Source organism: Aythya fuligula, chromosome 1 (genome assembly GCF_009819795.1).
Source record: "Aythya fuligula isolate bAytFul2 chromosome 1, bAytFul2.pri, whole genome shotgun sequence".
NCBI classification, from domain to species: Eukaryota; Metazoa; Chordata; class Aves; order Anseriformes; family Anatidae; genus Aythya; species Aythya fuligula.
The window spans coordinates 62,071,994-62,099,851 of NC_045559.1; the positions used below are offsets into that span (position 1 = coordinate 62,071,994).

The 27,858-nt window shown below is 36.0% G+C and overlaps 1 protein-coding gene across 1 annotated transcript; it reads left to right on the top strand.

Moving 5' to 3' along the window:
- The first annotated feature begins 3,962 nt into the window (after positions 1-3,962).
- SLC13A4 (solute carrier family 13 member 4) lies at positions 3,963-27,499 on the top strand. The gene is made up of 16 exons (XM_032183378.1): positions 3,963-4,061; positions 7,876-8,004; positions 10,527-10,663; positions 11,264-11,445; positions 12,090-12,144; positions 13,655-13,694; positions 14,348-14,425; positions 15,950-16,140; positions 17,416-17,535; positions 20,391-20,492; positions 20,991-21,092; positions 22,284-22,381; positions 23,549-23,679; positions 24,567-24,728; positions 26,428-26,565; positions 27,362-27,499. Exons 1-16 carry the CDS (start codon positions 3,963-3,965, stop codon positions 27,497-27,499), a joined length of 1,902 nt encoding a protein of 633 aa, XP_032039269.1.
- The last annotated feature ends 359 nt before the right edge of the window (positions 27,500-27,858 follow it).

Consider the following 27,858-nt stretch of genomic DNA (forward strand, 5'->3'; position numbering starts at 1 on the left):
TTCATTAGTGTGGCTCATTTTTGATTGTTTTTTGAACTGTTCACCTGTGTACATGTATGTGCATGTTTGTGCATGTGTGTGTATGTATGTGCATGGAAGAATCCTTTTTGTTCACTCAGGGAACAATTATATCTGACCATCTAGCAGAAGAGGCTGTTCATCAGTCCAGCATTGGAAATCATGAATTTGGGAACAGAGGAAAAACAGTACTTGTTTATGGCAAAACCTGTTTGTAGAAGTAGTGCAACAGATTATTACAAATTGGAAAAAAAAAAAAAATATATATATATATATATATAATGGAAGATGTGGCTGTAATGGACAGGAAAAGGAAATTTATCTAGTAACACAAGTGGCTAGCAAAGAAAGATCTAAATCTAAACTTTTCTACAGCAAAACTGCAATTTTTTTATCAACAAGTTATACAAATGCTGTTTCTCCATTGGTGTTAGAGGTATTTCTTCTTCCAAAGCGAGGGAAAAAAAGCTGAGCATATTTCGTTCTTTCATACCAGCACTCTCTATCTATTTACAAAATATCTTAAGGAGATGGTTTCAAATCACAAAAACATGAGACTCTAAAGGGCAGCTGAAGACCCTAAATCCAGTTCTGAGACATGTTTCAGAACTTTGCTCCTGTATCACTTGAGCAAAGGAGCATTAAACTCCATGTCCTTTAACAAGGATACTACAAGGACTGGAGCTGAAAAAGTCCATCCAGCATCAGCTGGTTGTAGCTAACCAAGTGGCTGCAGCAAACCAATATTGCAAGCAGTCAGAGCATATTGGGCTTGGCAATCACCCATGGGAATGTGGAACCACAGCAGCCTTAGGGGCAGGCTAGAAATGGCATAACTAGCTGGAAAAGGGGCATATAAAAGTCAGAGACAATCCTGTTCCTCCCTAGCAGTTACAGTATCAGCATGCATGGGTGTACATCATTAAATGTATACATGCATATGTGTAGATGCATTTTTACACCTGAAGACTTTTGCTGTCCATCTTCAAAGCCTTACTGGTTTATATAAAAGGAAACTGGAAACCTCAGCCACAAATATATCCATTTTCTGTACTTGCACACACAGTTCAGCACCCTCAAAGCAGCCTTGTGTTACAACTCACATGCCTTTTAAAGCCTTCAGCATAAACTGTTGATCTGCTTGTGTTTTCTTCCTACCCTATGCTTTATAAACAGGGGGAGAGGGAATGCCAGCACATTCCTGCCTTTCCAGTTCTACTGATTCTTGGCTCCCTGAATCACTGCTTTCTGGAAGAGCCTGGAACAGAAACTCTTAAATCCCTTGCAGACAGTGACTCCAAATATGCAAAGATAACAGAAAAGAGCACCACAGCAAGTATTAATTGCTGGCAGTGATCATCCACAAAAATACTTCCCAGCTACCCTCCTCATCCCACAACAGAACTGTAAAGCAGTGAGGGTTTAACCATCACTATGTATCATAGGCTCTTTGGAAAAGAATTACAGATAGTTTTGAATGATGGGTGATCATCCCCTATGGCATACACACCTTGCAAATTGGTAGTTGAAACCTTTATCTCCTGAAAAGAAAAATATTTCTGAGTTTGTTTCAGCTCTTGCATTACTCTGTGTAGTGTAGGTAAAGAGATTTATTCTTCAGGAATGTGCTTGGATTGCCCAAGTTAATTTAACAGAAAAATATTAATGTAATAATAAAAAATATTTTGCATAAAACTGTTTATCCATTGTATTGATTTCAGCAGCAGATTTGCTATTTAGTGAGTGGCAGAAAGGAAAACAGGTTATTTCAGTCTGTAAAACTGTGCAATCAACAGTACAGGAGAGAAGGGAGCATAGCTCTTCCCTCTATGGAGCAGGATGTGGTAATAAATGGGAACAAGGGTGTCTCCTTTTTCCAGAGTTCTTGTGGGAAGGAGCACTCTGCCTCAGGGCAGATCTCTGAGTTTAGGGCAGCTTCCCTCCCTTAGTATTGCTTAAGATGCATGTGCAGGTTGTCTGCTCCTAAAAGAGAAAGATAGGTAGAAGACTGTTGGCTATCCCTAGCTCAACTTGCTTCTCATTTCTTCAGACCGAGTCATGTTTATAAATGGTCTTTCTTTCATGGGGTAAAAAGTCATTGTCTCTAATATAAAGTTTTATCCACCCTTTGACCTTCCAGATCTTGAAAAAGTGAAATAACACATATTTAAAATTTATAATAATGATAATAAATTTTGAATATTTTAATAATTCTTTGGGGTTTTGTTTTGGTTTGTTTTGTTTTGTTTGAAAACAACTGCCAAAAAGAGACTTAAATTCCCTGGCTGGATTGTACAACCCAAAATCTTCATATTGATTACATTTTTGCTTCCAGATCTAATTTCTAAACTTGCCTGAAGGCTTTCAGGGTGCTGTTGCTTGACATTACTTTCAAGACATAGAAACATTACATAGTCTCAGATACAGTTATGAATTTTAGGAAGAATTCAAGCTGCACATCAGACTCCTATGCTGAAGCAGTCTCATCTGACACAGGTCTGCCTTTTCCAGTCCTCCTGGACTCAGTGTCACAGAAGCATCCCAGCTCAGCCGGGGCAGCTCATCTTCTGTCTGATTAGCAGAGCAAGGCAAGCTGAATAGGTTCAGGAGCATGACTTCCAGGGAGACCCAGAGCAAATGGATGTCTGCAGGTTGTACCTGGGTCAATGTATTCACTCATAATTTTGCGGTACTTTCTGTTCCACAAAGAAACCATTGAAGAGCAGTAGAAATGTTCCTCCAAAAGACCAGAGTAGAAAGCCTAAAAATTCTGAGTTTGTGTCAGGATCCTAGTGTTCCTGAAGGCACATGAATCAATGTTCATGCTTTATGAATAAAAGGCATTCAAGATTCAAGATGAAAAAAACATGAAAGACAAAAGGTATTGTCCAGAAAACAATGATTATTTGTTTATCAGTACTGGGACCTTGAAACAATAACAAACTGTTCATCAACTGAAAAAAAAAATAAATCTTTTTGTGTGTGTGTGTCAGAAAGAGGAGTCTGCTGATTTTCTCAAAATTTGTGACTGCATTTTGGATAATGGGTGGAGCAACTACAGCATTCTGCAGTCCTCATTGGTGAATTAAAAAAAAAAAAAAAGAAAACAAACAAACAAAAAAACCCACCCTTTTAAGACTTTTTTTTTTTTTTTTTTAATCTTGAGACTCTTGAGACCAAGTATAATCTATATTGGAATTGCTACCCTGTGAATTCCAAGCTCGGGGAAAAAGTGGGCTAAAGGTAGATTCAAAGTAGAAGCCAAAATTATAGCAGAGACAAAATCTGAACAGAGAAGATATAAGGAGCTGGAGTTAGTTGGGTTTTGTTTGTTTGTATGTTTTTGTTTTTTGTATTTTTTTTTTTAAGAAAAAATACAAGTTTTTTTCTATGCAGTGAACAATATGTTTTTAGTATTAATTATTTTCCAGCAGAAAAGAAACCTATATTTGAGGCATTCAGACTAATTAACAGGAGAAAAAGAGGCATCCCAAAAGATATCTGACCCACTCTATGAAATAGGAGTTGCATTGCTGGAAATCAGATGATAGAAGAAAAAAAAACTTTCAAAACATGTTTTTATATAGCTATATCTGTGATTCTGAATTAAAAGAAAAAATGTCAAAAGACCATTATGCTCCAGTTTACAAACCTCTGCCTGTTATGGTGTGATAATCCCTTGGATGTGCTGATGAACCCTACATAAACTGAATGCCTTTTTAATAGAAAAAATATTAGGGTTTCTTTCCAAAACAACGGCAAGAATAATAAACAAATTAAGAAAGCTCTTTGAGTTGATTTTGTGGAAATAGGAAACGAGGCAGAGAGAGCCCTTTTGGGGAAATCCAGGCAAAGGTGAAGGAAAATGTGGAGTGGAAACTGGACTACCTGAGGAACCCAAGGAGAAACCCAAGGAGAAGAAAGTCACTGGGAATTAAAGGAGTATGGCAATGGTGAAGGAGATTCTCCGATCCAGAAATCTCTTACTCGTGGTTTTCATTCCACTTCTGCTGCTTCCTCTGCCACTCTTATACCCCAGCAGTGTAAGTACATTTTCTTTTCCTTTTTCACAAACCTCTGAGTACAGTAGGCAGTTTTGCTGGATAAGCCAGCAGTAGTCAAAAAGTAAGGCAAGAATTGAGAACAAACAAACAAAACAAAACAAAAAATGCTCTTAGAAACAAGGACTCGAATCTGAAGTAGTGTGAAATACAAGTCATTAAGCAGTCATCACAGTAACAACCAGAGATAGTATGAGTAATGTCACAGGCAGAGCTGAAGAACCAGGTGAAGCACTATTTTAAGGCAGAGACACTGCATCTCTTCTTTTTCTACAACACCGTTTGGGTGGAAGTGGAAAACAGAACATTTCCAATAAAATTTTGTTTAGAGAGAGATGTTTAAAATTAATACTTCCAGTGTTTTAGTTTTTAATAGCAAGTATGCATGGATGGACTTTAAATTGGATGTGAGTTTGGAGGACAGCTATTCAAGTGAGTGAGGAACTAGGACTCAATGACAGATATGTAGGACCAAACATGACATCCACTACTGGCTACAACTCCTCTGCATATCTCTGCAGTTATCAAAAAAAAAAAAAAAAAAAAAAAAAAAGTTTCCTACCTTATAGAGATGGTGATGTTTAACTTATCAGCATTAACAACATGCTAAATATTCTGCAGCTGTGGCTTCCACAGAGCTAGACATAAATCTGGTGCAGCAATTTCCATTCCTTCCTCTACCCTGTAAAAGATTAATTCTTCCTTCTAGCACTAGAGGATTTATGAATACTACTACTTTACCAAATTGAAATGTAAAGGATTAGAAATTGTATAGCAATTTTCAAAATTAAATCTACAGGTTTTTATTGGGAAAGAAAAAACAGGATTCATGGAAAGGAATGCTAGTACAAATGGTATGTTGCAGTTTGAATGAGTTTTCCTGCTTGAAACTTCAATATATATCTCAGCTGCAATCTTATAGTATCTTTTCATCTCTTCTGTCTTGAGAAGAAATGAATGACAGACAATCATGCCTTCTCCAGAGAACAGTAATGCACACTTTTTTACAGAAATGTGTGTTTAAAAGGGTTTCATCTCCCGCAGTGTCTCTGAAAGGATGACATGAACAGATTCTCTGTGATACACTTATATGGCACTGTAACGGTAGCATGCTTCATATCCCTTGAGAACCTCTCTTAAGCAACATGAGATTCACTGCACTTAATGTTGTTATTCATGTTCACTCACTGCTGGAATCAGAGGCACAGGATGTAATAAGGAAACTCTAATAACCAAGGGAATTGTAATAGCATCATGTGGGTTTTGGAACAGAAGTTCAGTGACAGTATTGCTGCAAGAACTGCTATTATACAGCATGTGTTCCTCTGCACTATTATTCTGCACCTTGTAGTGTTGCTTTACTGCAAAGTGATATGAAAAGTCATCAGATGATGTTTTAGATTCACTTTGTTTATAAGTGAATGACCACAAAAGTTAGAGCATAGCTGTGAACCTGACCCTGAGCTGGATAAAATTTTGTAATGCCATTAAGAAAACATCTACACCTAATAAACTCAGTTAACAGGACACTATTCAAGTGCCTTAGTGTAGTATTTACTTTGTTACAACCCATTGACTAAGGTTACTTCTTAAATCTGAATATTAAATGTGTTGCCTGCTGACATATATTTTCAGTTACCAGACAATTGTAGTAGTTTTCTGTCTTATAGGGTTCAAAATGGCTAGGTGAATTGTATTTGTGTTTCATCTTGCATCTTCCTTGTTGATATCAACACAATACTGGAAGTGTCAAAGTACCAGTACATATGCAGTAGCAAGGGACATCAAAGGAAGCATGAGGACTCAAAACTGTTTGGAGATAAGATTTACAGGAGATCATATACACATTTTCTTTTCTAGTATCTTATGTACCGAAAAACAAATGAAGAGTCTGTGTTTTCTGGCCTGTGGGTTTTTTTCATCCTGTCTTAATTTCCTTCATTGTTAACGGTAATGGGGAAGCGTTTCTACCTTATTTTTTATCTTTATCTACTTTTTTTCGTAAAGCCAATAGTGATACCATAGAGTATCACATCAATAGAGTCAGTAGTGGGAAGATCTCCTGAGACTGCTGATCCTGTGCCAAACCATGTTCCTCAAAAGGCAGCAAGAGGTGCTGTAAGCTGTGAGACCATCAGGTGACGCTGACAGCTTGATATGCTACATCCAGGGGATGGAGCCTGATGCACAGAACAGTCTGAATAGTAACAGATGGCACATTTTTGTTAACTTTTGTTTTTATGTATACAAGCTGAAGGGAGGGAATTAAAGTGTGATCCTAACAGCTCAAAGATGGTAGACCAGACACTGAACTGAGTTTTGTTTTTATTTTTGTTTTTGTTTTTCCTCATGACTCAAACACATGCATGCATGCAAGATGTGTATCATTCATCCTTAAGTGGGCAAATCTTTAATCCAAAATTTGTTTTCAATCACTCTGAGATCCTCAGACACATTAGTTATTAAAGTTTTATGCATGATCCTTGTGGAAGTTTTAGCCATGACTTCTTATTCTGCCCTCTTTCCCATCTCCTTAAAGGACTGACTGAAATTAAGTGGTAGTCCCTCCAACCATCACATATGAGCTCACCATGTTGTGTTTTCCTACCCTCTGCTTCAAGCCATGAGGTGGGCCTAACCTTCATTTTCATCTGTACAACAAGAAGAGTGGCAACAGTTGAAATTATACTCTTTTTTACTTCAATCCAGTAATTAGTAGCTCTGGTAACCATTAACTAAATATATAGACTCAATCCAATTCACTAGAAGATATTAATTTAGTTAGTGTTGGAAAAGAGCTAGTTTAGAGCACTGAGAGGATAAACAGTGCAAGTAGAAAATAAGTAACACAAAGACTTAGCTCCTGCCCCAGACAGTTTTTGACAGAGATGCAATTTCCTTTTGTTTTGTTTTACTTCCACTGTTATTCTGTTGCTACATGCACACAGGCAATATAGAATAACAGTCTATGTTCAAAGAGATTCAAGACAAATATAAATTTGGAAGGAGAAAATAATTTGGGATTAGATTAAGATAAAATGTACACTGGGAATTTTGACAAAATATATATCTTGGATGTTACATCTGCACTGATTTAAAATAAAAATTAATGTTGTTTCATTAAAAAGGACTTGTTTCCTCAAAACTGCTGGACATCATAGAGCCCATGAATACATACTAACTTGTTAGCAGAAATTAACAAGTTAAAAAATATTTTTTTAAAAAGTGTTAAATAGTTATTTGGTAACCAAAAAGGACCTTTAACTTCGCTCTCTGTGCAATATTAACCATGAAGTCAAATGCAGTTAAAATTGACTAAGCGGCAAGCTGGCTAGTGTTTATGAGTCCCGTGACTCGTACATAAAAGAGTTTTGCCTTTATACTTGAGATTACTAAAGATGTCTAATCCCTGTATTCTCACTTTTTGAAATGATTTCCATTTTAATTCCGATTTTTTTTTTGAGGTGGTCACTTCAAGCTACTACAGACTGAACATCAGTCCTTCAGTGTTTCAAAGAATATAGCAATGCTATTTTGTAAAATGCATGCTTATAATACTAATATTCATTAATATTAAAAAATACCCTCCCCACCCCGACCCCATTCTTTCTAACACTATCTTCTCTAGCCTCTCTTAAAAGTTCTTCTCAGTAGCACCAAAGCTACAACTGCAATAAAAGCTTTTAGCTTGTTGAGTTCTTTTAGTTCAGGCACCCACAAATTGATGAGTCCCATGAACACTTTCACAATAGGTGGTATGACAGCAACATGTAACCTCAGTGCTTTCTCCCTACAGGAAGCCTCATGTGCCTACGTGCTGATTGTGACAGCTGTGTATTGGGTTTCTGAAGCGGTACCTCTGGGTGCAGCAGCCTTAATTCCTGCTTTCCTATATCCACTTTTCGGAGTCATGAAGTCCAGTGAGGTCAGACCAGTGTGCACTTTTTTATAACTTGTTACTCACAGTTAATTATTTGAAGAAAACAAATCTTAGTGGACTAGCAAGACTGGGAGGAAGAAGTGTACATCTTACAATGTGTAACTTGGGCCAACCAGCACTTTCTTCTGTGGAAGAAAGCTAGACATAGGAAAGGCCATAGTAGCCAAGAGGGATGTTCATCTTATCAGCTACTGCATCACCAGCAATGGCCTTTGCCTACTCCACCTAAGGATATGACATTTCCCCTCCTCCAAAATTGTATTAACAGTATTTATGGGATAAACTGGAAAGTGGAATGTTTTATTTTAGTAATAGATGGAAGATTTACATGACTTATAGATGACATGTTAAAGCATGAGGCTACACATTCTAAAAACTATTACCATTTACTATATAAAATTAAATACTTTTAATATCCAGGTAAATGTTGGGTCCTTTTTTCCAACCTAGAGTTGCCTTGTAGTCATTATTTCTAAGGCAAAGGAGTAGCTGTATAAAAAGTCTCTTTGATCAGTTCTGAATTTGCTTACTTAAGTTTCTCTTGAATGTCATTTCCTTTCATGATATGCCAAGAATTTTTTTGATTTCATCTACAGCTTTTTTCTCACTTTTCTCTCTTTCTCTCGGAAGGGGGGGACGGAGAGGGGATAACACTTGTTTTTTTAGGACTAGAAATACAGATAAGAACACAGAAGAATAGAAAGAAACCATAAGGTAGTTGAATTTCTAACACAATCTAATACCATGCATGCCCATAAATGGATTGAGTCAAGCATTAACCAAGAGTTTTATGATCTGTCTTATTCCTCCCAATGGTGTAACAGCTGTGTAATATAACCAGGTACATTTCTATGTCAACACAGTTAAATATTTTCAGTTGATTTTTTTTTTCTTAACAAAAAGTTAAAGTAGTTACACTTTTTCATTTCTAAACTCTGCAGCATATCAGAGAAGGAAAATTTAGGGGTAGCCTGACAGAAATTCAATGTACTATCAAATTAAATGGCAGTGGGACTACTGCAGAGAATACATTACTTACTTTAGGAACATAAATAAATAAAACCCTGTATTTTAAAATAAGCAAGGCTGATGATGCTGCAGTATTTCCAGTCTGCTTTTCTGTGGTGCCATAGAAACCAGGTCTCAAGCTTTGCAGTTTGAGCCACACATAACTCACAAGGGCTTAAGAGCATGAGCCTGGGTGTTGTATGCGTGTACATGTGTATTAATAAGAACATTAGTGTTCACTTTTTTCTCCAAAATAACTGTGAAAGGGATAAAGTGAAACAACAGATTCTTTGTGCTGCTGATTCGATGGATTCCTTTCATTCAGTTCAAGATTTTTTTGAACAAAGTAGAATGAAAATAAATAAAATTAATGAGAAAGTAACCAGTGGAAGAAAGCCAAAAAAAAACACTGATATTTAAAATTTCTGGCACACAAACATGATGGCCAAGTCTATTTAGGGTTTGTTAAATATAAGTAAATGCTTAACACTTACTGTAACATTCACAAAATATTAGAGCCATTCATGAACTTTTATGGAAGAGGACAATGGAAGAAATGCTATTATTTCTACTGAATTTAATTGCTTTAAAATACTCGAGTCTACATTTTATTACACAAATAGTTTTAAACTGAAGAGCCAATGTTTAGGGAAAAATATTCCAGAAATACTTTGTGAAAAAATCCATTGGAAGAAAGAAAAAAATCAGCTAAATTCCAAGCATTCAATTATATACACTATTTCTACCATTTAGCTTGTTTTCACACATAAATATGTGCGGGTGTGTGAATGTTTTGGTTTGTTTCTTGTTTGTTAATTTTGTAGTAGCTTCACAGACATTTTCTCATATCTTAGTGAGTCCTAAATTCAAGAATTTTGCTTTGGAGTGTTTTCTGCATGGTCTCTGAATATTTTCCTAAGACATGTTTTTTGTTTTGTTTTGTTTTGTTTTGTTTTGTTTTTTAAACTTCACTTCTTTTCTTGACACAATGCAGGCGTCTTTTCACTGTGAAAAGTTCTGGTGCAGTGTCTAAAGACAGTCACAGCAATCTTTGCTTACTGTATTCAGAGAGATAGTTGAACATAAGAAATACAAATGAGATAGACAATTATATTTGCATAAAGAAAAAGACGATGAAGCACATGAATAAAGTGTCCTCAGTGCAGAAGTGTACATAAGGCCATTTCAGTGTGGACCTCACTGCATATGATTAACTGCAAGCAATGAACATCCTGCCCAAAGAAGTAAGATTTCTCTCAGTCTCTTCAAACCTGAGAAATCTACAGACAAGTGGGCATGGAGCATTGTTATTTGTAAATGCAACATAAAAGAAATTAAAGAAAACATGAATAATTAATTGTTCATTTTCTCCTGCTTCCTCTCATTCTTCTGGTGTAAGGGCAGAAACTTACAATATGTCTTGTTATTCAGCATGTTCTCTGTGTAGGATACTTACTGATATTTTTTAATTGATTATTTCTCTCTTGCCTTTAATGCAGGTGGCTGCAGAATATTTCAAGAACACAACTTTGCTCCTAATGGGTGTGATTTGTGTAGCAGCTTCCGTAGAAAAATGGAATCTCCACAAGCGAATTGCCCTGCGAATGGTCATGATGGCTGGAGCAAAGCCAGGCATGTGAGTGGGACTTCAGGCTAGTCTGAGGTTCACAGCTGCACATTGAAAGATCAAATCATAACTTAAACTTCTCCATCTACAGGCAAAAGCTAGCTCAGTCTGGGGAGACTATCTCTACCCACCATTCCTTTCAGAGTTTGAAAGATTTCAAATATTCTCTCTCTCTCTTTTTTTTTTCTTTTTTTTTTTTTTTTCTTTTTTTTTTCTGCCACTTCTTACTTCTTGGCTTATTTTTCCATTGCTTCCTATTTTTTACTTATTCCTTGTTCCTAGTCTCCTAGTCTCTCTGTTCCTTCTTTGCTTGTTTAGCAAACATAAAAGGATTCTTAAAGTATCCCTGGAAGTGCTGAAAATTGGCGTTTCTCACATCACATGATGGTTTCCAAGTGAGGCAACAAAGGGCTTTCAATGATACGTGGTCTTGTGACAGTTATTAGCACAAAGCAGCATTTTATCCAAGCACAGAATAGTATTTTTGTACCCACAAAGAAAAAAAGAAAATGACCTTACAAAGTTACCATTGGTCTAACAAAAATGTTAGGTAAGAAAACCTTTAATATCTGTGAAAGTGCCTCAAGGTCTTACTGTGTTGTACTCCAGGTTGCTTCTTTGCTTTATGTGCTGCACCACGGTGCTCTCCATGTGGCTTTCCAACACATCCACCACAGCCATGGTGATGCCAATTGTGGAAGCTGTGCTCCAGGAGCTAGTGAATGCTGAGGAGGAACGTGATGTCATCAGTACTGCAGGCAGCACCATTATTGAAGAAAACGAGCCAATAGGTATTTGCCAATGTTGCCCATTCTTTTCTTATTTATCAGTGACCAGAATCACTGACACACGAGTCAAATTCTACTGAGGTCAGGCAGAGTTGTCTGATTTGTACTGCCAATGATACTAGTCCATTCTTTTTCTTTCTGCATAGTGATATTTCTTTCAAAACTGAAAGAGAGTTTCAAGATGTGATGGAAGAAGTGGAGGTGGGAAACTATTTAGGTTGAATCATGGGATGAGCTGGAATCTGTGTGTCATAAACTCTTAGGTCATGTAATTTTACAGGGTCAGAAGGAAATCTCTGTGAAGAAACTGAAAAAAAAAAAAAATCTTCTGGACTGATAAGAACTTTAGAGGCTTTTAATGTTCATTCCTTCCCAGAAAGCAAGGATTTCAAAAGAAAAAAAAATTACTTCTTCTTTCCTTTCAAAGATTCCAGCCAAACAATGTCATCTGACTTTTGTCAGAAGTATGTCATGAGGACAACACAACACAAAAAAAAGCTGCATAACAGTCAGAGAGTACCTGAGAAGGTTCAGACAAACAAGTTTGGTTTTTTTTTTTTTTTTTTGAACCTCCAGGTTCAGTGGCATGGCCCAGGGGCTCAGGTCAGTTCTTACCCCAAGAGCTGCTTTCTCTTCCTTCATTACAGATCTCAGCGAAAGGCATGACCAACCTTCACTGGAGCTTATCTTCACCAATGAGGAGTAAGAATGAACCCTGTACATCACGACTGGAGATTTGAACCCTACACAGGTTGCAATGAAATGAACCTAGGAATAGAGCCAGGAAGGGCAATCAAAAGCTTAAAAGTGAATGTTTTAGATGCGACTAACAAGGAAGGCTTATGTGAGAAATAGAATTGATGTAATGGTCTGGATGTCATGAAACCTTGCCAGGATTCATTTATTTTATTTTGTTTTATTTTAACACTATGGCCATTATAAAGGGAAAGAAACATCCACTTACAGAAGATTCTTGAGAAAACCCTGAATGCTAAGAACATTCAAGAGACAGATGACAGAAGAGGGGTAAACAAAAACAAAAATAATAATAATAATTTAAAAAAAAAACTGTAAAAGATTAATAGATTTCTTTGAATACAGCCAAGGTTATTCAAAAGTTTGAACCACTAACAGTTTCAACCAGGCCTCTATTTGGGGTAGAATAAGGGCAGATCAAGGAAATGTCTAATTTCAATGTCAAATTATCAAATTAACCAGCTAGATAGGAGAATATACAAAGTTCTTGTCCTCAAACTATACTACAGGTAAATTCTGAGAAAAACCTTACAAGATATGAGATTAAAATGCACAATTGTTTCTTGAATTCCTTCTATTTTATCTCTAAGAGTTCAAAATAAAAGAGAAACAAGCTCTGGTCACACCATTGAAAATTTGCTTTAAAACAAATATTATTATCCAGATGGCTCATGTTGATGATTTTAAGTTACCTTGCAAGTTCTGAATAGTTTTCTCATTTGTTTGGCGACTAATACACTCTCCAATATTTTGTCCACTATCTCTTTTAATCCTAACCATGTTTTCTTCAGTATAGAATAAAAACTTTCAGTCTGACATTATGTCATTAATTCCTTTAAGCCATATTGAAAAATATGTGAGGGATATTTCATAACAGAACTTTCATAACAGAGCTACTATTAAAACAGTATTACTTGAAAGAGAGCTTGAAATTTGTTGGGAAATGAAAAGTAGCCCATCTTCTGGAATTAAATATGATTTCAATGACAAAGTTCATTGGAATGTTTGCATGGTCCATATGACACAAGAGAGATTTTAGTGAAAAACTTTAATGTGGCTCAAGAAGGTGCTCAGAAACAGCATTAAAGAAGCTTGTAGAGGAAAAACTTGAGTAGAACAAGACAGTAGTAACACTGGATTGCCCAGTGATTCACTCCACTGTGAATGGAGTCCATTTCTAGAATGTAGTATACACAACCAAGAATACTTATTTTTACTTACGTGGAAGTGGAATCTCATCGCTGCTAGGCTGGAGGCAGAGCTATGGAACATTATGACTTTTCCTATATATATGCCCAAGATACCAAAAAAAAGAGATATTAATAAATGTTGTTCTTCACCATTTCAGTAGGCACTAGTTCCACAGATATTGCCCTTCCTACCAATGATTTGTGCCTTTTGGGGGAGCAGGGTGAACAGGCATTTTTAAAGTATATTTTCCTTTCTTTGTTTTTAGTGCTACTACTACTGACTTCAGCTCCTTGATGCATTCAAAGGTATTGTCATAGGTAGTACCTGTATCTTCTGAGCTATACTGCCTGGTAATGCCATCAGAGCACAGTCTACATAGCTCTACAACAAACTTACATTTCCTTTATTTAAAAAAAAAAAAAAAAAAAAAAAAAAAAAAAAAAAAAAAGTGGTTGTTGGGAAAGAGTAAAGAGACTGAATAGTACAAGATGTCCAGCTTTGTATTTAACCTATCAGCCTGCTTGCACAAATCAAGATGGGTAACAATAACTTTGTAGGGTTTACATCTGAGATGTTTCAGTAGGTTAGAAAAAACTGCATCTCTTACAAAGCCATAGTCTCTATAAAGGGATCTGTTAGATCCTCCTACATGGCAGAAGGAGAAATCTTAAACTTATTATAATCTGATTTTTAACATCACTTTAAAATAAAATAGTATAAAAAAAAAAAAAAAAAAAAAAAAAAAAACTTGTTTTTTTTTTTCCAGTATAAAATTTATAGCTGAAGTTTTAGATTTTTCTTTGTTATTGTCAGTGTTGTTGTTGTTGTTTGTTTTGTTTTATTTTGTTTTCTTTTGAAAGCCCACAGCCCATGACCTTTGCAAAGCATCATCTGTTCTAATCTAAGTGTCTCCAGGAACAGAAGAAAGGCTAATCTAAAGGCATTTGCCTCCCTACAGAGTATGAATAATGTGCACATGATAGCCAATCCTAATGGAACAGTAAATTCCAAGAGCAACGGGCAGCACCTACCTCAGGTAAGGAAATGTTAGACATGGAGGATAAAGGAAAAGACAGAGATGAACGTATCTGCTCATCACTGCTCACTCACATCTTTGTTCCTTGTAAGGAACAATTTGTATGGAATTACTCTCCGTCAACTTAATCGCGGTCACATTTTAGCCCTATGCTGATTCTTGCTCCTATTTAGACACACACAGCACAGGTATTTTTGGAGGGCCTTCCCCCAGTAAGATATTTCCTAATATCTAGTACAATTCATTTAGCTTTATCTTCAGTTTAATGACCACAAGTTTCCCTTGTTTGATTGTTCTACCCACTTTATTTCTACAAAGTCTCCCTGGAAAATACTGCAACACAAAAAAACATCAATTCCTGACACACAACATACTAACAGCAGACATGAACCATTTAACTGGGTTTGGCAGTCTTAGTATCCTCCTCCTCTCTGTTCTGACAAATATCCTCTACCAAAATCCTCTATTACATCACTCCAGTGCAGTATCTCTACTTTTCCTGAGTGGATTCAATGAGTGGCTGCTGTTTCTTCTACAGTTATATAGTACCTAAATGGCATAAGTTGATCTCCAGAAAAGATTAACCTAAACTCAGCATATGTATTTTTATTAGTAGTTCAAAAGAATCTAAACATGTGTTTCTAAAATAAAGGCTAATGTACTGCTCCTGATATTTAATTTCCTGTTATATCCATTTTCTATTTGCATTCAGTGGTTATTTTGCTGCTAGTAAACTTGTTTCACTTTTAACCTACAGGGAAGTGAACCAGAGTACCCTCACAAGAATGATGAATCTATAGCATAACTTATTTTATGACCTAAACCCAAATTCAAATTAACAATTTAACAGATCTGTTAACTCCCCTGCTATCTTTCTCCTGATTCTAAATTACAGCCTTGGGTTGCATGCTAAGTGCTCTGAAGTTCCGTACCTTTTTTTTTTTTTTTTTTTTTACCAGTTTCCAAGTGCTTGATTTACTAACATGGCATCTTTCCTGTCACTGTTAAGAAAACTTTTGGAGCAATATTTTTTTCTGTAGCTTTTTCTTTCATATCACCATTGCCCAGCCTGTTTCATGAACTTTCTGAGCGTCCTAACACTCCTTTCTTAATAAGAGGTCCTAAGCCAGTATGAGTGCAAAAAGTCCACCAAGCATTTGTCTGGTGGCTGCTCATAAGCCTCAAGGATTACAAATTCTTTCTACTGCAGTGCTGGCGTCCTGCCTCTGCAACACACAAAGGCTTTTGGTATCCAGCTGAGATTCCAGTAAGAACTGGAGTTGACCCATACCATGGCCAGAAGCCTGATTACTGTTTGTCCTACATTTCTGTCTCAGGACAGGCAACTTCAGGCTCCTGGACAGGTTACTAGCTCTGATCTCAACTAATACCCATGAAGAAAGAAGCTTGCTCCCTTTTATGCAAACCTATTGTTTCTTTGAGACCAGTAGCACCACGGCATTAGAAAAAGTTGGGTTGCTGTTCTAAACTTCTGCTCTCTTTGATCAATGTATCTCCTCACAGGCTCAGATACTGGTCCTGCCTCCTCAGCCCTCAGAACCACACCTGAGCACTAAATTCCGGTATCAGTCCAGACATGACCACATGGTCTGTAAATGCCTCTCATTAAGCATCTCCTATGCAGCAACCATTGGAGGACTGACAACCATCATAGGGACTTCTACTAGCCTCATATTCTTAGAGCATTTCAACAAGTAAGTGACATTGTGAGTGCATGAGAATATGGTTGTTTCATTATCATATCTGTGACATTCCCCATGGGTTATTTATTGCTTCAGGGAACTTTTCTAAGATGGTCTCTCTGAAGACAGTTTTCTTTCCTTCTCTACTAACATTTTTTCTAATGATTAATGGTTGAAAGGGGAAGCTTAAGTTAATACGTATCCATGTCCTTCTCCCATGCAAACTAAAAACTCCTCAGCATGTGATATTTCTTCAGCAACTTCTGTTGATATTACAAACCAATTATCATGAAAGCAGCAGACACCCAGGAAAACTACTTTCTAAAGCCATGCAGACATAATAATGAAGACAAAAGGAAATCTATGCAAAAGGTGAAAAGTCATAAAACCTGCCTCAAGTTTTTTCTATGTGTTCTTAGAAAGCCAGTTCTTGAGGTGAATCTATAGGCATCATTGGTGTGCTGTTCGACATGTGTTACAAAAAATAACTACATTTAGAAATGTGGCCTTACACCAGAAAGCAGCTCTGAGATCAGCTAAATATTCACTTTATCATATATTCGCAGGAGTCTCAAAAACACAAAGATAGCTCTGTGAGAAGACCAGTAGAACTTCTCTTCATGCACAGATCAAGCTCAAAGCTAATTCTCATCATCTAATGCTGCCATAATATGCTGCCATAATTGCTGTCATAATATGCTGCACTTCTCTCTCTGAAATGGTGGCAACAAAGAAAACTGAATACAGAACTCATCCCTAGCTCAAGAATTTGGATTTCACGGTATTTCCAAAGACCTTGTTATTATGACACTTCTATCAAATGCACATAGCAGACATCTTTGTCAAAACCTGGTAGAATATAGTTTTTATTTTTATCATCCACAATAAGACATACAAAGATGTTCTGGGTGAATCATTCTTAGGTCTGTTGATGCTTAAATGATTTCTAACAATAACCTTAAGTAAGGCCAGGATCTCTTTCCTGGTAACTATAAGAGCTTTTTGAAGCTGGCTGGACAATCCAGACCATCTGGTCTTAAAGGTGTGAAGTGCTGTAGGGCTCATCTCTTGGTCAAGCATGGTCAGCGACTGACATTCTTTGGTAAATAGCTTTAATATGCACAGGTATTGTATCTGTCACAAATATATACTGTTTAATTTTTCCTGTCATATCATGACAGATATATATATGCAAGTACATGCGTGGGCATCTGTACATGTTGGAGGTGTTTTTTATCATTCTGAACTCTTACACACTGACATTTTTATTTATTTTTTCCTTTACAGCCACTACCCAAATGCTGAAGTGGTGAATTTTGGAACCTGGTTTTTGTTCAGTTTCCCAATATCCCTCATCATGTTGGTCCTTACTTGGTTCTGGATGCATTGGCTGTTCTTGGGTTGCAAGTGAGTGCAAGTTGTTCAAAAAGTATGGATTCCAAAAGCAGGGTGTCTGACTTTATTAGAATGGGTCTTATTAAAGCATTTCTAGTTGTAAATGACAAAAGCTAATGTATAATTTCTTTTTTCTTAGCAGAACAATTACTGGAGGAAGTCATATTTCTTAGCAGCACTGGATAGGCAGCAGTGTATAGCATTGCTGCTTGAGAGTAAAGGTGATGGTGATAGAAATCGTTACTATGCAGTCGGCTGTGGTGTGGTTGTTTCTTATTTGTCTGTTTTGTCTTGTTTTGTTTTGTTTTGTTTTTGACTCATAACTGTGTCTTGTGGAGCAAAAATCTCCCAAATGTATTTTGGAAAAATACAACTGAAAAGATGAAAGAAAAACAAAACAAAACAAAGCAAGAGACACATGAAATGAAACAAGTTACTTTTCAGATCTTCCCCCAGCTCAATGAAGTTAATGTAAGACAAGTTAAAATTAAAGGTAAACTGTCTCCATTTATATTTGTCTGTAATGTGGAAAGGACTCAGACTAAGAGGTGAATATCCTCTGATACCAGCTAGACCCTGAGCCCCCAGATAAGAACAAGGCTCAGTCTCCAAGTTCATTTGTACCACGTCTTCTCTTTGCAGCGGTATTCAGCAAAGTTAATGAAAATTGACTAAGTATGTGCATTTAGAGTGGATTAGTTCATTTGCTTTAAATTGTGGTGCAGACACATTTACTCAGAATTAAAGCGGCCTTAATTTGATTTAGTTTACTCTTAAAAGTAAGATGAACTGACATCACAAATTTCTTCCATGAAAGACAACCAAAAATATGATAATGAATTCTGCTTGCTGTTGACCTTGACTAGATTTGAAGAGGTAATTTAGAGGGGAATAGCTCTGCTCTATGTCCTTCTCTCAGTCACTGAGCCTTGTTGTTCCAAATTAAAAGGCTAACATTTTTTTTTTTTTAAGCTTGAGAGGAAACAAGCCCTAACACTACCCTCAAAAACATTCTTTTTTTTTTTAATAAAAGTTACTGAAATTCCACATTGCATCCAAGACCTCATGCTGATTAATGTTTTTGTAGATAATACGAGAGACTGAAGCATTATTGACTTCTTGAGAAGTGCTGTTTGATTCCAAGCCTCTTAAATCTCTGTTTATTGCAGTTCATTAAAGAATATATTATGTTAAGAGCTTGATTACAATACTTTGCCTTCACATCCTCCTAAGCCTAGCAACACTCACAACATGTTGAAACAGCTGTTAATGTCTGTGCATAAATGTTTATCAGACTCCCATGATGTACGTGTTGCATGTTCTTTTCCTAGGAAGCCCAGTATCACTAGGCTATGACTTGGCCTAATTGGAACAACATCTCAGACTTGGATTGTAGGTTTTTGACTAATTCAAAGGGGATGAAGAATAGACCCACCAAACAATTTTTGCCAGAAAAGCAGAGCTAATAATTGTCACTATAGAATTGAACATTAAAAAGACCTTCATACTTCCAGCAGATTCATTACTGCTGGTGGATTTAATGGAGTTTAAAAACAAGTTCACAAGGAAATTTAAATACTTGTATTTGTAGAACTGTACTAAAGGTGCTTAAAACAAGTGTCATATAGGTGTTTGATTGCAAGGGACATGAAAAAAAAATGTTAAAGAATTTTTATTCTTTTTTAACCAGACGTGTATTATTTGTATCTTTAGGTATGCAAATTTCTTTGATAATTTGACCTTAACTCTTGAGGGAGATATTAGTGCACAGTTTGGCCAGTGCAGTAGCACAGATCTCTTGTGGGACAATAAATGACACATTCAAATTGCAGGAACTTTAAAACCAGGCAATTATGCTCTTAACGTACTTACGTTACTAACGTACTAACATACCAGCTTCTGAAAAAACCTATCTTAGACTGGCTTAGTTGCAGAAGTTTCTTAACCCGCTCCATAAGCCCCTGTCTGACAGATAGTACAGCTGGAGTAGAAAAGCAGAGAACTTTGGCTCAAAGCACAGCAAAGTGACACTACTGGAAAGAATAAAAGAAAAAAAGGTTTAAATGAGCTTGCAAGTGTATTCATTTCAATTAGGAAAGTCTAGTCTTACAGCATGAAGGCAAGCTGCATAAACTAAGGGCTTAACCCAATCTGCATATGAATGTGTGGCAGATTTAAATGTGTTCAGATGTGAAATGTGCTTGTGCTTGCATTTACCTGGTGGAAATACAGACATTTTTCAACAGAACAAAACGCTGTTGCCTTTTTGAGGTGATGTAGTCCTATGCTAATTATGCCTGGTTCAGAATCGGCTAGGAAGAGTAGAGACAGACAAGCTCTGAAATCTATTTGGATCTCCAGCACAGCTTTCACCATTACTCATAGTGAAAACCTAAATATTCAAGTCAAACTTTGGCTCAAAAGCCAGACTAAAATCCAAGTGTTTTGACTGTACTTGATCCTACCGGGAAGCAAACATTTCCTTCACTCATAAAAACTAGCCATAAACTTTGGAGATTTCAGGCACAGCAAAAATCTAGCCACCACCAGCCGTTTGAGGAAGCCTACAGGAAGGGTGTCCAACCACAGTTTGGAGATGTTCAGCAATACCAGTCAGCATTAGACAAGGCACCATGGGAACCTTCATACCATAAGCAGGATTGCATCTCAGAAAACACAGAACTAGACCATGAAAAGGTGACAAGCAATAATTTCTGCTTCCCTTGCCATTAGGTCTTGTCCCAGTCATATCTTCTCCCAAGAAGAATGAAAAGTGGAATTTTCAGCTTGCCACTGTGTTGTTATTTTTTACAACTCTTTATTTCACTTGACACCTTTGTCTAATTTTACTGTGCTATCTACCCTAGTTTTAAGGAGACCTGTTCTGTGAGCAAGAAGAAGAAGACCAAACGGGAAGAAATTTCAGAGAAAAGGATTCAGGAAGAATATAAGAAATTGGGAAATGTTAGGTAAAACAGACCTGATTTACTCAGGAATTTGCTTGTCCAGGCAGGATCATCCACAAAAAAATATTTGTACAGATTTACTTTGTCAATTGCTCTTATGCTTATTACACTTTTAAAAAAATGCAATACAAAGTCTTTACAGTAGAATGGTAAAATTAACTTTAACTCATTACCATATGTTTCATTGGAAATCAGTGCAAATACATAACAAACATTTATAAATATGTTCCTTTAGAAATTCCCTATGAATAATTGAATTGAAAATACAGATAATTATATTTTTAGTTCATTTTTTACTAGGTTTAGTTGGTTCACAGATGAGAGCAAAATATAGAATTATTTAATTCAGGTTAATCTTCCTTTCTATTCTCCTTATGGTTCATACCTCTTTTGTGTGAAGCATTTATAATTGCTTAATTCTTTTGGAATCTGCTCTCGAGTTTTCAGACAGACCTTGGATTTGACTCCTATTGTTATTTGTTTGTTTGTTTTTGTTTCTAGCTATCCTGAGATGGTGACTGGGTTTTTATTCATTCTAATGACATTGCTTTGGTTTACTCGTGAGCCTGGCTTTGTACCAGGCTGGTCATCTTTCTTTGAAAAGTAAGTGAAGTTCCCTATGTAAATGCAGAAGAGTACAGCCCAGCAGCTTCTGGCTCTGCCATAAATTTTGGCTACACAATGTCATTAGCCAATTTTAACAAGGTGGCAAAAAATGAAGTTTTTATTCAAATTTAGCATTTTTGTCTTTTAAACTACATCTCTTCAAACAGCAGCAAACTGTGTTCTTTCTGAGTAAGGAAAAAGGAATTAACTATATGAAATAAACATATTCCATATGTAATAAATAGGAAAGTCACATACTGAAGTGAAAACTTTTTAGTACATTCAAAGAGAAGCTATCTCTGAAACGTATTGATGTTATATTTCAAATTAAAACTTTGGGGTGCTTTTTTTTTTTTTCTATTTTATTTTGAAAGATTTTTTTGGTCAAAATATAATTTGTGGAGATAAAGTTTATCAAGAATATATTTCAATTAATTATTAGAAGATTGAAACAATTGACTTTATTTTTTATTTTAAATAATATTGAAAAGATTTCTATTTGAAGTAACTTTAATAAACAATACACAGCAAAGACTACATGTAGTTATATTTGTTTCAGTTTCTGTTGTATAAAATTATTTTAATTTATAATCCTAATTTTGACTGAAGAACAGTTTTTACTGTTAGGATTTCCTGAGAATCTTTGTAGTTTGACATACCTTGAAGTACTTTTCATGCTGAGTTTTAATGGTTTAATTAGAAATCAATGTCAAGTTCATTTCTAGAGGATCATTTGAGCTTGGCTTTTCCTGAGAATGTGTTTACTATTTATTCCTTCTAGTAAACAAATTATTTTACTGTACCTCTGAGTTAACAGATTTGTAAACCAAAAGGGATCTCTTTTTATCACTAGAATGTTAAAATAAAAAAAAAAAATAAAAATAAAAATAAAGGAAAATAATTACAGTTAGCTACTGAAGACAATTTTCTATATTGAATAAAATTTTGTTAAAAATTTGTTTGTATCCTTGATGTGCAGACATTTTTTTAGAAGGCTGTTGCTAAGACTTTAGATGTGGAAATAAAACTTCACCTGTAACTCCTTGAGTGGAGGTTTGGACCAGATGACCTCCAGCAGTCCCTTCCAGCCTTAAGCATGCTGGGTTTCTGGGATTCTATAACTGTTACGTACCTATTTGAAGAAAGCTTCTGTAAATTTTTAAGCTAACTCCACCACTTCTTTCTTAGGAAAGGCTACCGGACTGATGCCACTGTCTCTGTTTTTCTTGGTTTCCTTCTTTTCCTCATTCCAGCAAAAAAGCCATGTTTTGGAAAAAGAGAAAAAGGTAAGGCAAGAGTGAGCCCTGGCACATTTTCTTTTAACAATATTTTTCTGGTCTCTGTAAAATGTTTGAAGAATACATTTTTTTTCTCAAGTGGAAGTGTAGATATTTTTTTCCTTGATACCATCCTTTCCTATTTCAAACTCCATTTTTGTCCTCTGCTAACAGGTAATCCTCCTTACTAACAGGTAATCTAACTAGGTAGTTTACTAACAGGCCACAGATACAGTCTCAGTCTTGTAATGATGGCCACCATCTCTTCTGTATTTACACAGTTTTGAAAATATATGACGGAGCTTTAGGATAGGTTGAAATGTAGTTCCATACTGAGAATGATAAAGCAGAGATTTTCAAAGTTGGGTGAAGTAAATAAATGCTCTAGTAAATAATTTGGTCATTCCTTGTATGTAAGAAGTCATTGATAATTTCATGAAGTAGATGTAAAAAAGGTAAGTAAATATGTGACAGTTGTAATTTTTGGTAATGCTCCTTTTGCAATCTTCCTAATAATAATAATGATCAACATTTCATGTTCATTTTTGGATAGCACTCAGAAGTATTGATCAGTTTGCAGTGCTAGACTTTCATCAATAATGTATGGAAACAGAACTCCCTGCACAGTCTTATGTAGAGATTACAAAATTACAAGTGTATATAGATATGTGTTTGTTGTTGGTTGGTTGGTTTGTTTTGTTTTATACTGAAATGCATGCAACAATCAGGAAAAATAACACCATCTAGCTTCTACTTCAATAAATGATTCAGGGACATAAATGCATTTTATTAAGCTTCATGACTTACTGGAGAGAGAAAATGTCCTTTAACAAAATAAACGCATTTTTACTTCATCTTTTTAATCTACACATAATTTTCACAGGTATATACACAGCAGACATTCCCTCAAGAAGCTGTAGCATAAAGCACAGGGTTTTGTAACCATTGACATCAAGAGAGCAGCCAAGGGGAGGTCATGGTATTGGGAATCAATATGCTGCATTTTCTGAGGCTGAGCTATCCAGAGAATTAAGCTATACTTTTCTTCTTCATCTCTCTCACAGACAGGTCTCAAGATAACTTCCATGGTTATTGCATTATTACTACTATCATGAAATGTGAAGATCTTTGTATAAATGCCAATGCAACATTGATCACACACTTGTTTTCATATAGGAGATAGTGAAAGGTCAACAGACATTAACACACTGGATCCCATCATTACCTGGAAGGACTTCCAGAAGACCATGCCCTGGGAAATTGTAGTGTTGGTTGGAGGTGGTTATGCCTTAGCAGCTGGATGCAAGGTACGGATTTAGATTATATTCCCCTTCCTAAAATGAATAAATAAATAAATAATGCAAACTTGGCATTTTATCCTTTCGTATTCTCCTCAGATTGGAATTATAAAGCAGATACTTTCAAGTTTGTACACAAGCTAGCCCCTACTCCCTAAACCCAATGGAAAGATACCTAGCTAACAAAAGAATGAGTAGCACTCAAATCAGTTGTGTAAGCATAGGCACCTACTACCATTTCAGATGCTCTAGTAGAGCTAGATATTTCTACAAGGCTGGTAGAAATGACACAGGATCTGAGGGAAACCTCACCTGAGGGAAATCTCAACTAGTAGCTAGCTAGCTGTGGGAAGAACATCTCAGTTGCCACTGGTTGCTCATATTTGGGCAACTGATTCAAACACCCAGCATTGATAAAACAAATAATGCTCTAGGCTATACTGACTGTACCTCCACTCGATACAATTTGTGAATATACACCTAGTTCTCCTACAGACACCTATCTGTAGGCAAATAAATTTGTGTATGAGTATGAAATCCTAGACTATGAAATCCTTCATCACCAATTTGCAGTACTTCAGTCTGCATGCTGAAGAAAGAGGAAAGATCAGCCTTGGTGCCAACTCATGTTATTAATTTTTTGATACTATGGAGAATTGTTTAGTAGGCACTACAGTGAAATCCAGTTTTCCAAACAAAAGGTAATGGAGAAAGCATTGATCTAAACACTACAGTGAAATCCAGTTTACTAAACAAACAGTAATGGAGAAAGCATTGATCTAAACTTTGTTTATTTGCTGGTGGCATTCTCTGACGCAAACTGCCCCAAAGAGAACAAACTGGTTAACAAACATCCCATGTACTTAGTCATTATTGTGCTTTTGTCCTTTCCTCAGACCTCTGGCCTATCTACTTGGATTGGACGCCAAATGCTTTCCTTGAGCAGCCTTCCCTACTGGGCTGTAACTCTGCTGGCCTGCATTTTGGTGTCCCTTGTTACAGAGTTTGTTAGTAACCCAGCAACTATAACCATATTTCTGCCTATTTTATGCAGCATGGTGAGTAAAAACAATGGCATTTTTAGTTTGTTGTTTTCTCATAGGCCCATGGGAATGTTTCAGGATGGCAGAGTATTGGCATTTGGATCTCAAGAAACCCTGCCTTGGTTCCCAAACTACTGGTCTGCAGTCTTATATTTAGAAGGCTTTATAAACTCAGCCTGGCAAAAAATAGTGATACGCAATTTTAGCACTGATAAATTTATTTGAGACTTCTAGGACAACGCAAAAGCATAGCTCCTGCCCTGAAGAATAGATAGTTTAAATAAAAGGAAAGGTGATCATGCAATCAACAAGATAGTTGGTGAAGTCTGCATGAAGCTTATCAATGTTATTTTAAATGTGTTGTTCGTTAATTAGTGGTCACCCACTCATTACTTCTAAGAAAAGACTGTATTAATGAATTCAGTATCAGATTAAAATGTGTTGAAGGGTGTGATCTGGTAAGTGTGCTATCATCCAACATGGAAAGCAGAGATTTTTGTAAGGAAAAGTTAAAAAATTGTACACTGTTGACAAAGGCAGAAAAAAAGAAATGCAAATCTCTTTCCATATTAGAACAGCAGTTACAGAAACGTACCTCATTTCTTCTTTTTTATGTAATGTGAAGCTTTCCTTACCAAGAATGCAGACCATGAATCTTGTTTCCCTATTATAGCAATTTTATGAGATTGTACCAAAGAATGTTATGTGAACAGCTCTGAGGTAATATGAAAATATGGTCAGATGAAAATAAGTAATTATGTTAGAATGGCTTATGAGTTCAAATTTACCTCTGCGCTACACATAAAGAGACTCTCCTAAAGAGAAATTTAGTGTGGTAATCTACTTTCGTAGCATGAATACCCATTTTTAGACAGTATTTCTTTTTTGACTGTGAAAGTAACTTGGAAACACTTCTGTCTTCAGTTAGCCTTCACTCTCCAGTTAGCCTTTCCTTTCCTTCCCCCATGGAACTATGTATTGTGTTGCTAAAACAACACAAATCAAAATACAAAATTTCACCCCCACTGAAGGCTGTAGTGGAAGAAAAATTATTTAGACCACTTTAAAATAAAATAAAATAAAATAAAATAAAATAAAATAAAATAAAATAAAATAAAATAAAATAAAATAAAATAAAATAAAATAAAATAAAATAAAATCTCTTCCAACCTAGACAATTCTGTGATTCTGTGAAAATAAAATAACATTCCATCAGTATGGCCCCCTCACAATGTAAATTTGTACCACAAGCAACTAGCTTTCTTAAATGCCACTTGGGAAAGCTTTACAGAATTGTTTCATCAACTTCAGCAGCTGTAATAAGGAAATTCTTCATTTCAACCTGTTATGATCTCTCTTGGATGAAGGCTGAAGCACCTCCCGGTGACAGATCCAGAACACACAGCACAGAATGACAGGGAAAACAAGCAAAAGACTGAGGAATGCCTAATAATAGCAATCTTCACCCATGCCCAGTGTGAAATAGCTCAGCAGAAATCCCTGAAGGGTGACCAGCTCCAAATTAAACCATTATCCCACTTTAAAGAACAACCAAACAAAAAAAATACTTCCACACTTAGGTTTAGAAATGAGGGAGCTGAGATGCATAAACTTTTTATCTTCACATAAAGCAAAGACAGTTTTTTCATCTTAATTATCAGCACCAGCTTTTACTGATTAAGTAAAATTTCTCTTTCCTCCTCTCTCCTTCCAGTCAGAAACCCTTCTTATCAATCCTTTATACACTTTGATTCCTGTCACCATATGTATCTCATTTGCGGTGATGCTGCCGGTGGGTAATCCTCCAAATGCCATTGTCTTCAGTTATGGGCACTGCCAGATTAAAGACATGGTGAGTCTTGAGATCAGGTATATCCTCCAGTGCTTCATGCAACCCTGACACCTTGTCCCCACATCCAGCAGCCAGTAATAATGGTGATGATATTAGTGTTAATGTAAAGTCATGCTGATTGGCACTGCTATTATGACACAGAACTGCCAGGTTAAGAACATCTACATATCTACTGTAGAATATGCACATTTCTCATCTTTATTTTTATGAATATAATGGTCAAACAGGTAGCAAAGAATAGAAGTACACAATACTTTGTGTTGATCTGTTAGGACAAGCACAATGGCAGTTGCAGAAGAAACAGACACAGTGCTTGGGGAAATGAGGAGAGCACAAGGAATCAGATTTGTCATGTAGCTCCACACTAAAACAAGCACTTATCCTCTTTCTGTGTGTAGTATAAAACCCCATTCTCATTATGTGATTGAGAAGTTCAAGTGACAAATTAATTTTCCAATGAGGTGCATCAGCCTCTGACCATCAGCATCTACCACTCCTGAATTCTCTCATGATATACACTATGATAAATAATAGTTGTGCTTTTTTGTCACCTTGCAAATCAGTATACATATATTATCATACATATTATCATATGTATAAACAAGTACACATACATTTACAAATATATTCCATCAAAGTTAGAGTTCTGTACCATGCATGCACCCTGCCGCCTTCCTTTTTTTTTCCATGTTAACTGTCCTTGATCAAGTCATCACTGATCATGCTCTAATGTTTTTTGTTTGTTTGTTTGTTTTTTGTTTGTTTGTTTTTTGTTTGTTTGTTTGTTTATCCATAGGTTAAAGCTGGCCTGGGTGTAAATCTCATTGGTCTGGCTGTTGTCATGGTGGCAATCAACACGTGGGGAATTAGACTCTTCCAGCTGAATACTTTTCCGGAATGGGCAGCAGTAAGCAACATCACTAGCCAAATCTAGTCTTAAAAACAAAACAAAACAAATTCAAATTAAAAATAAAATAAATAAATAAATAAATAAATAAAAGTGCAAGACCAAGCGAGTAAGGACAAAATAGTAAATCTAAATACATATGAAAGAAAAGAGAAAATGTGAGCATACACAAAACCAAGATCCCGGGGAAAAATATGAAGAAAATTAACAAGAAGGTCTTCTGCATAAAAAAAAAAAAAAAAAAAAAAAAAAAGTCTCCTCCAAATTCTCTGCCTATAGATTTTTCATGGTCTAGAACAATTACGTATGATCTATAAAACAGTGGATATTGGACTTCAATGAGAGAAGACAAGTATGAATACACTTGTGTACTCAGTAGTTAGATA

Bases quoted from the DNA above. Each gene is read 5' to 3' on its own strand.
- SLC13A4 (XM_032183378.1), top strand. From the start codon at position 3,963: ATGGCAATGGTGAAGGAGATTCTCCGATCCAGAAATCTCTTACTCGTG. The intron at 10,664-11,263 runs GTGAGTGGGACT...GTTGTACTCCAG, and splicing joins GCTGGAGCAAAGCCAGGCAT to GTTGCTTCTTTGCTTTATGT. The intron at 26,566-27,361 runs GTGAGTCTTGAG...GTTTATCCATAG, and splicing joins ACTGCCAGATTAAAGACATG to GTTAAAGCTGGCCTGGGTGT.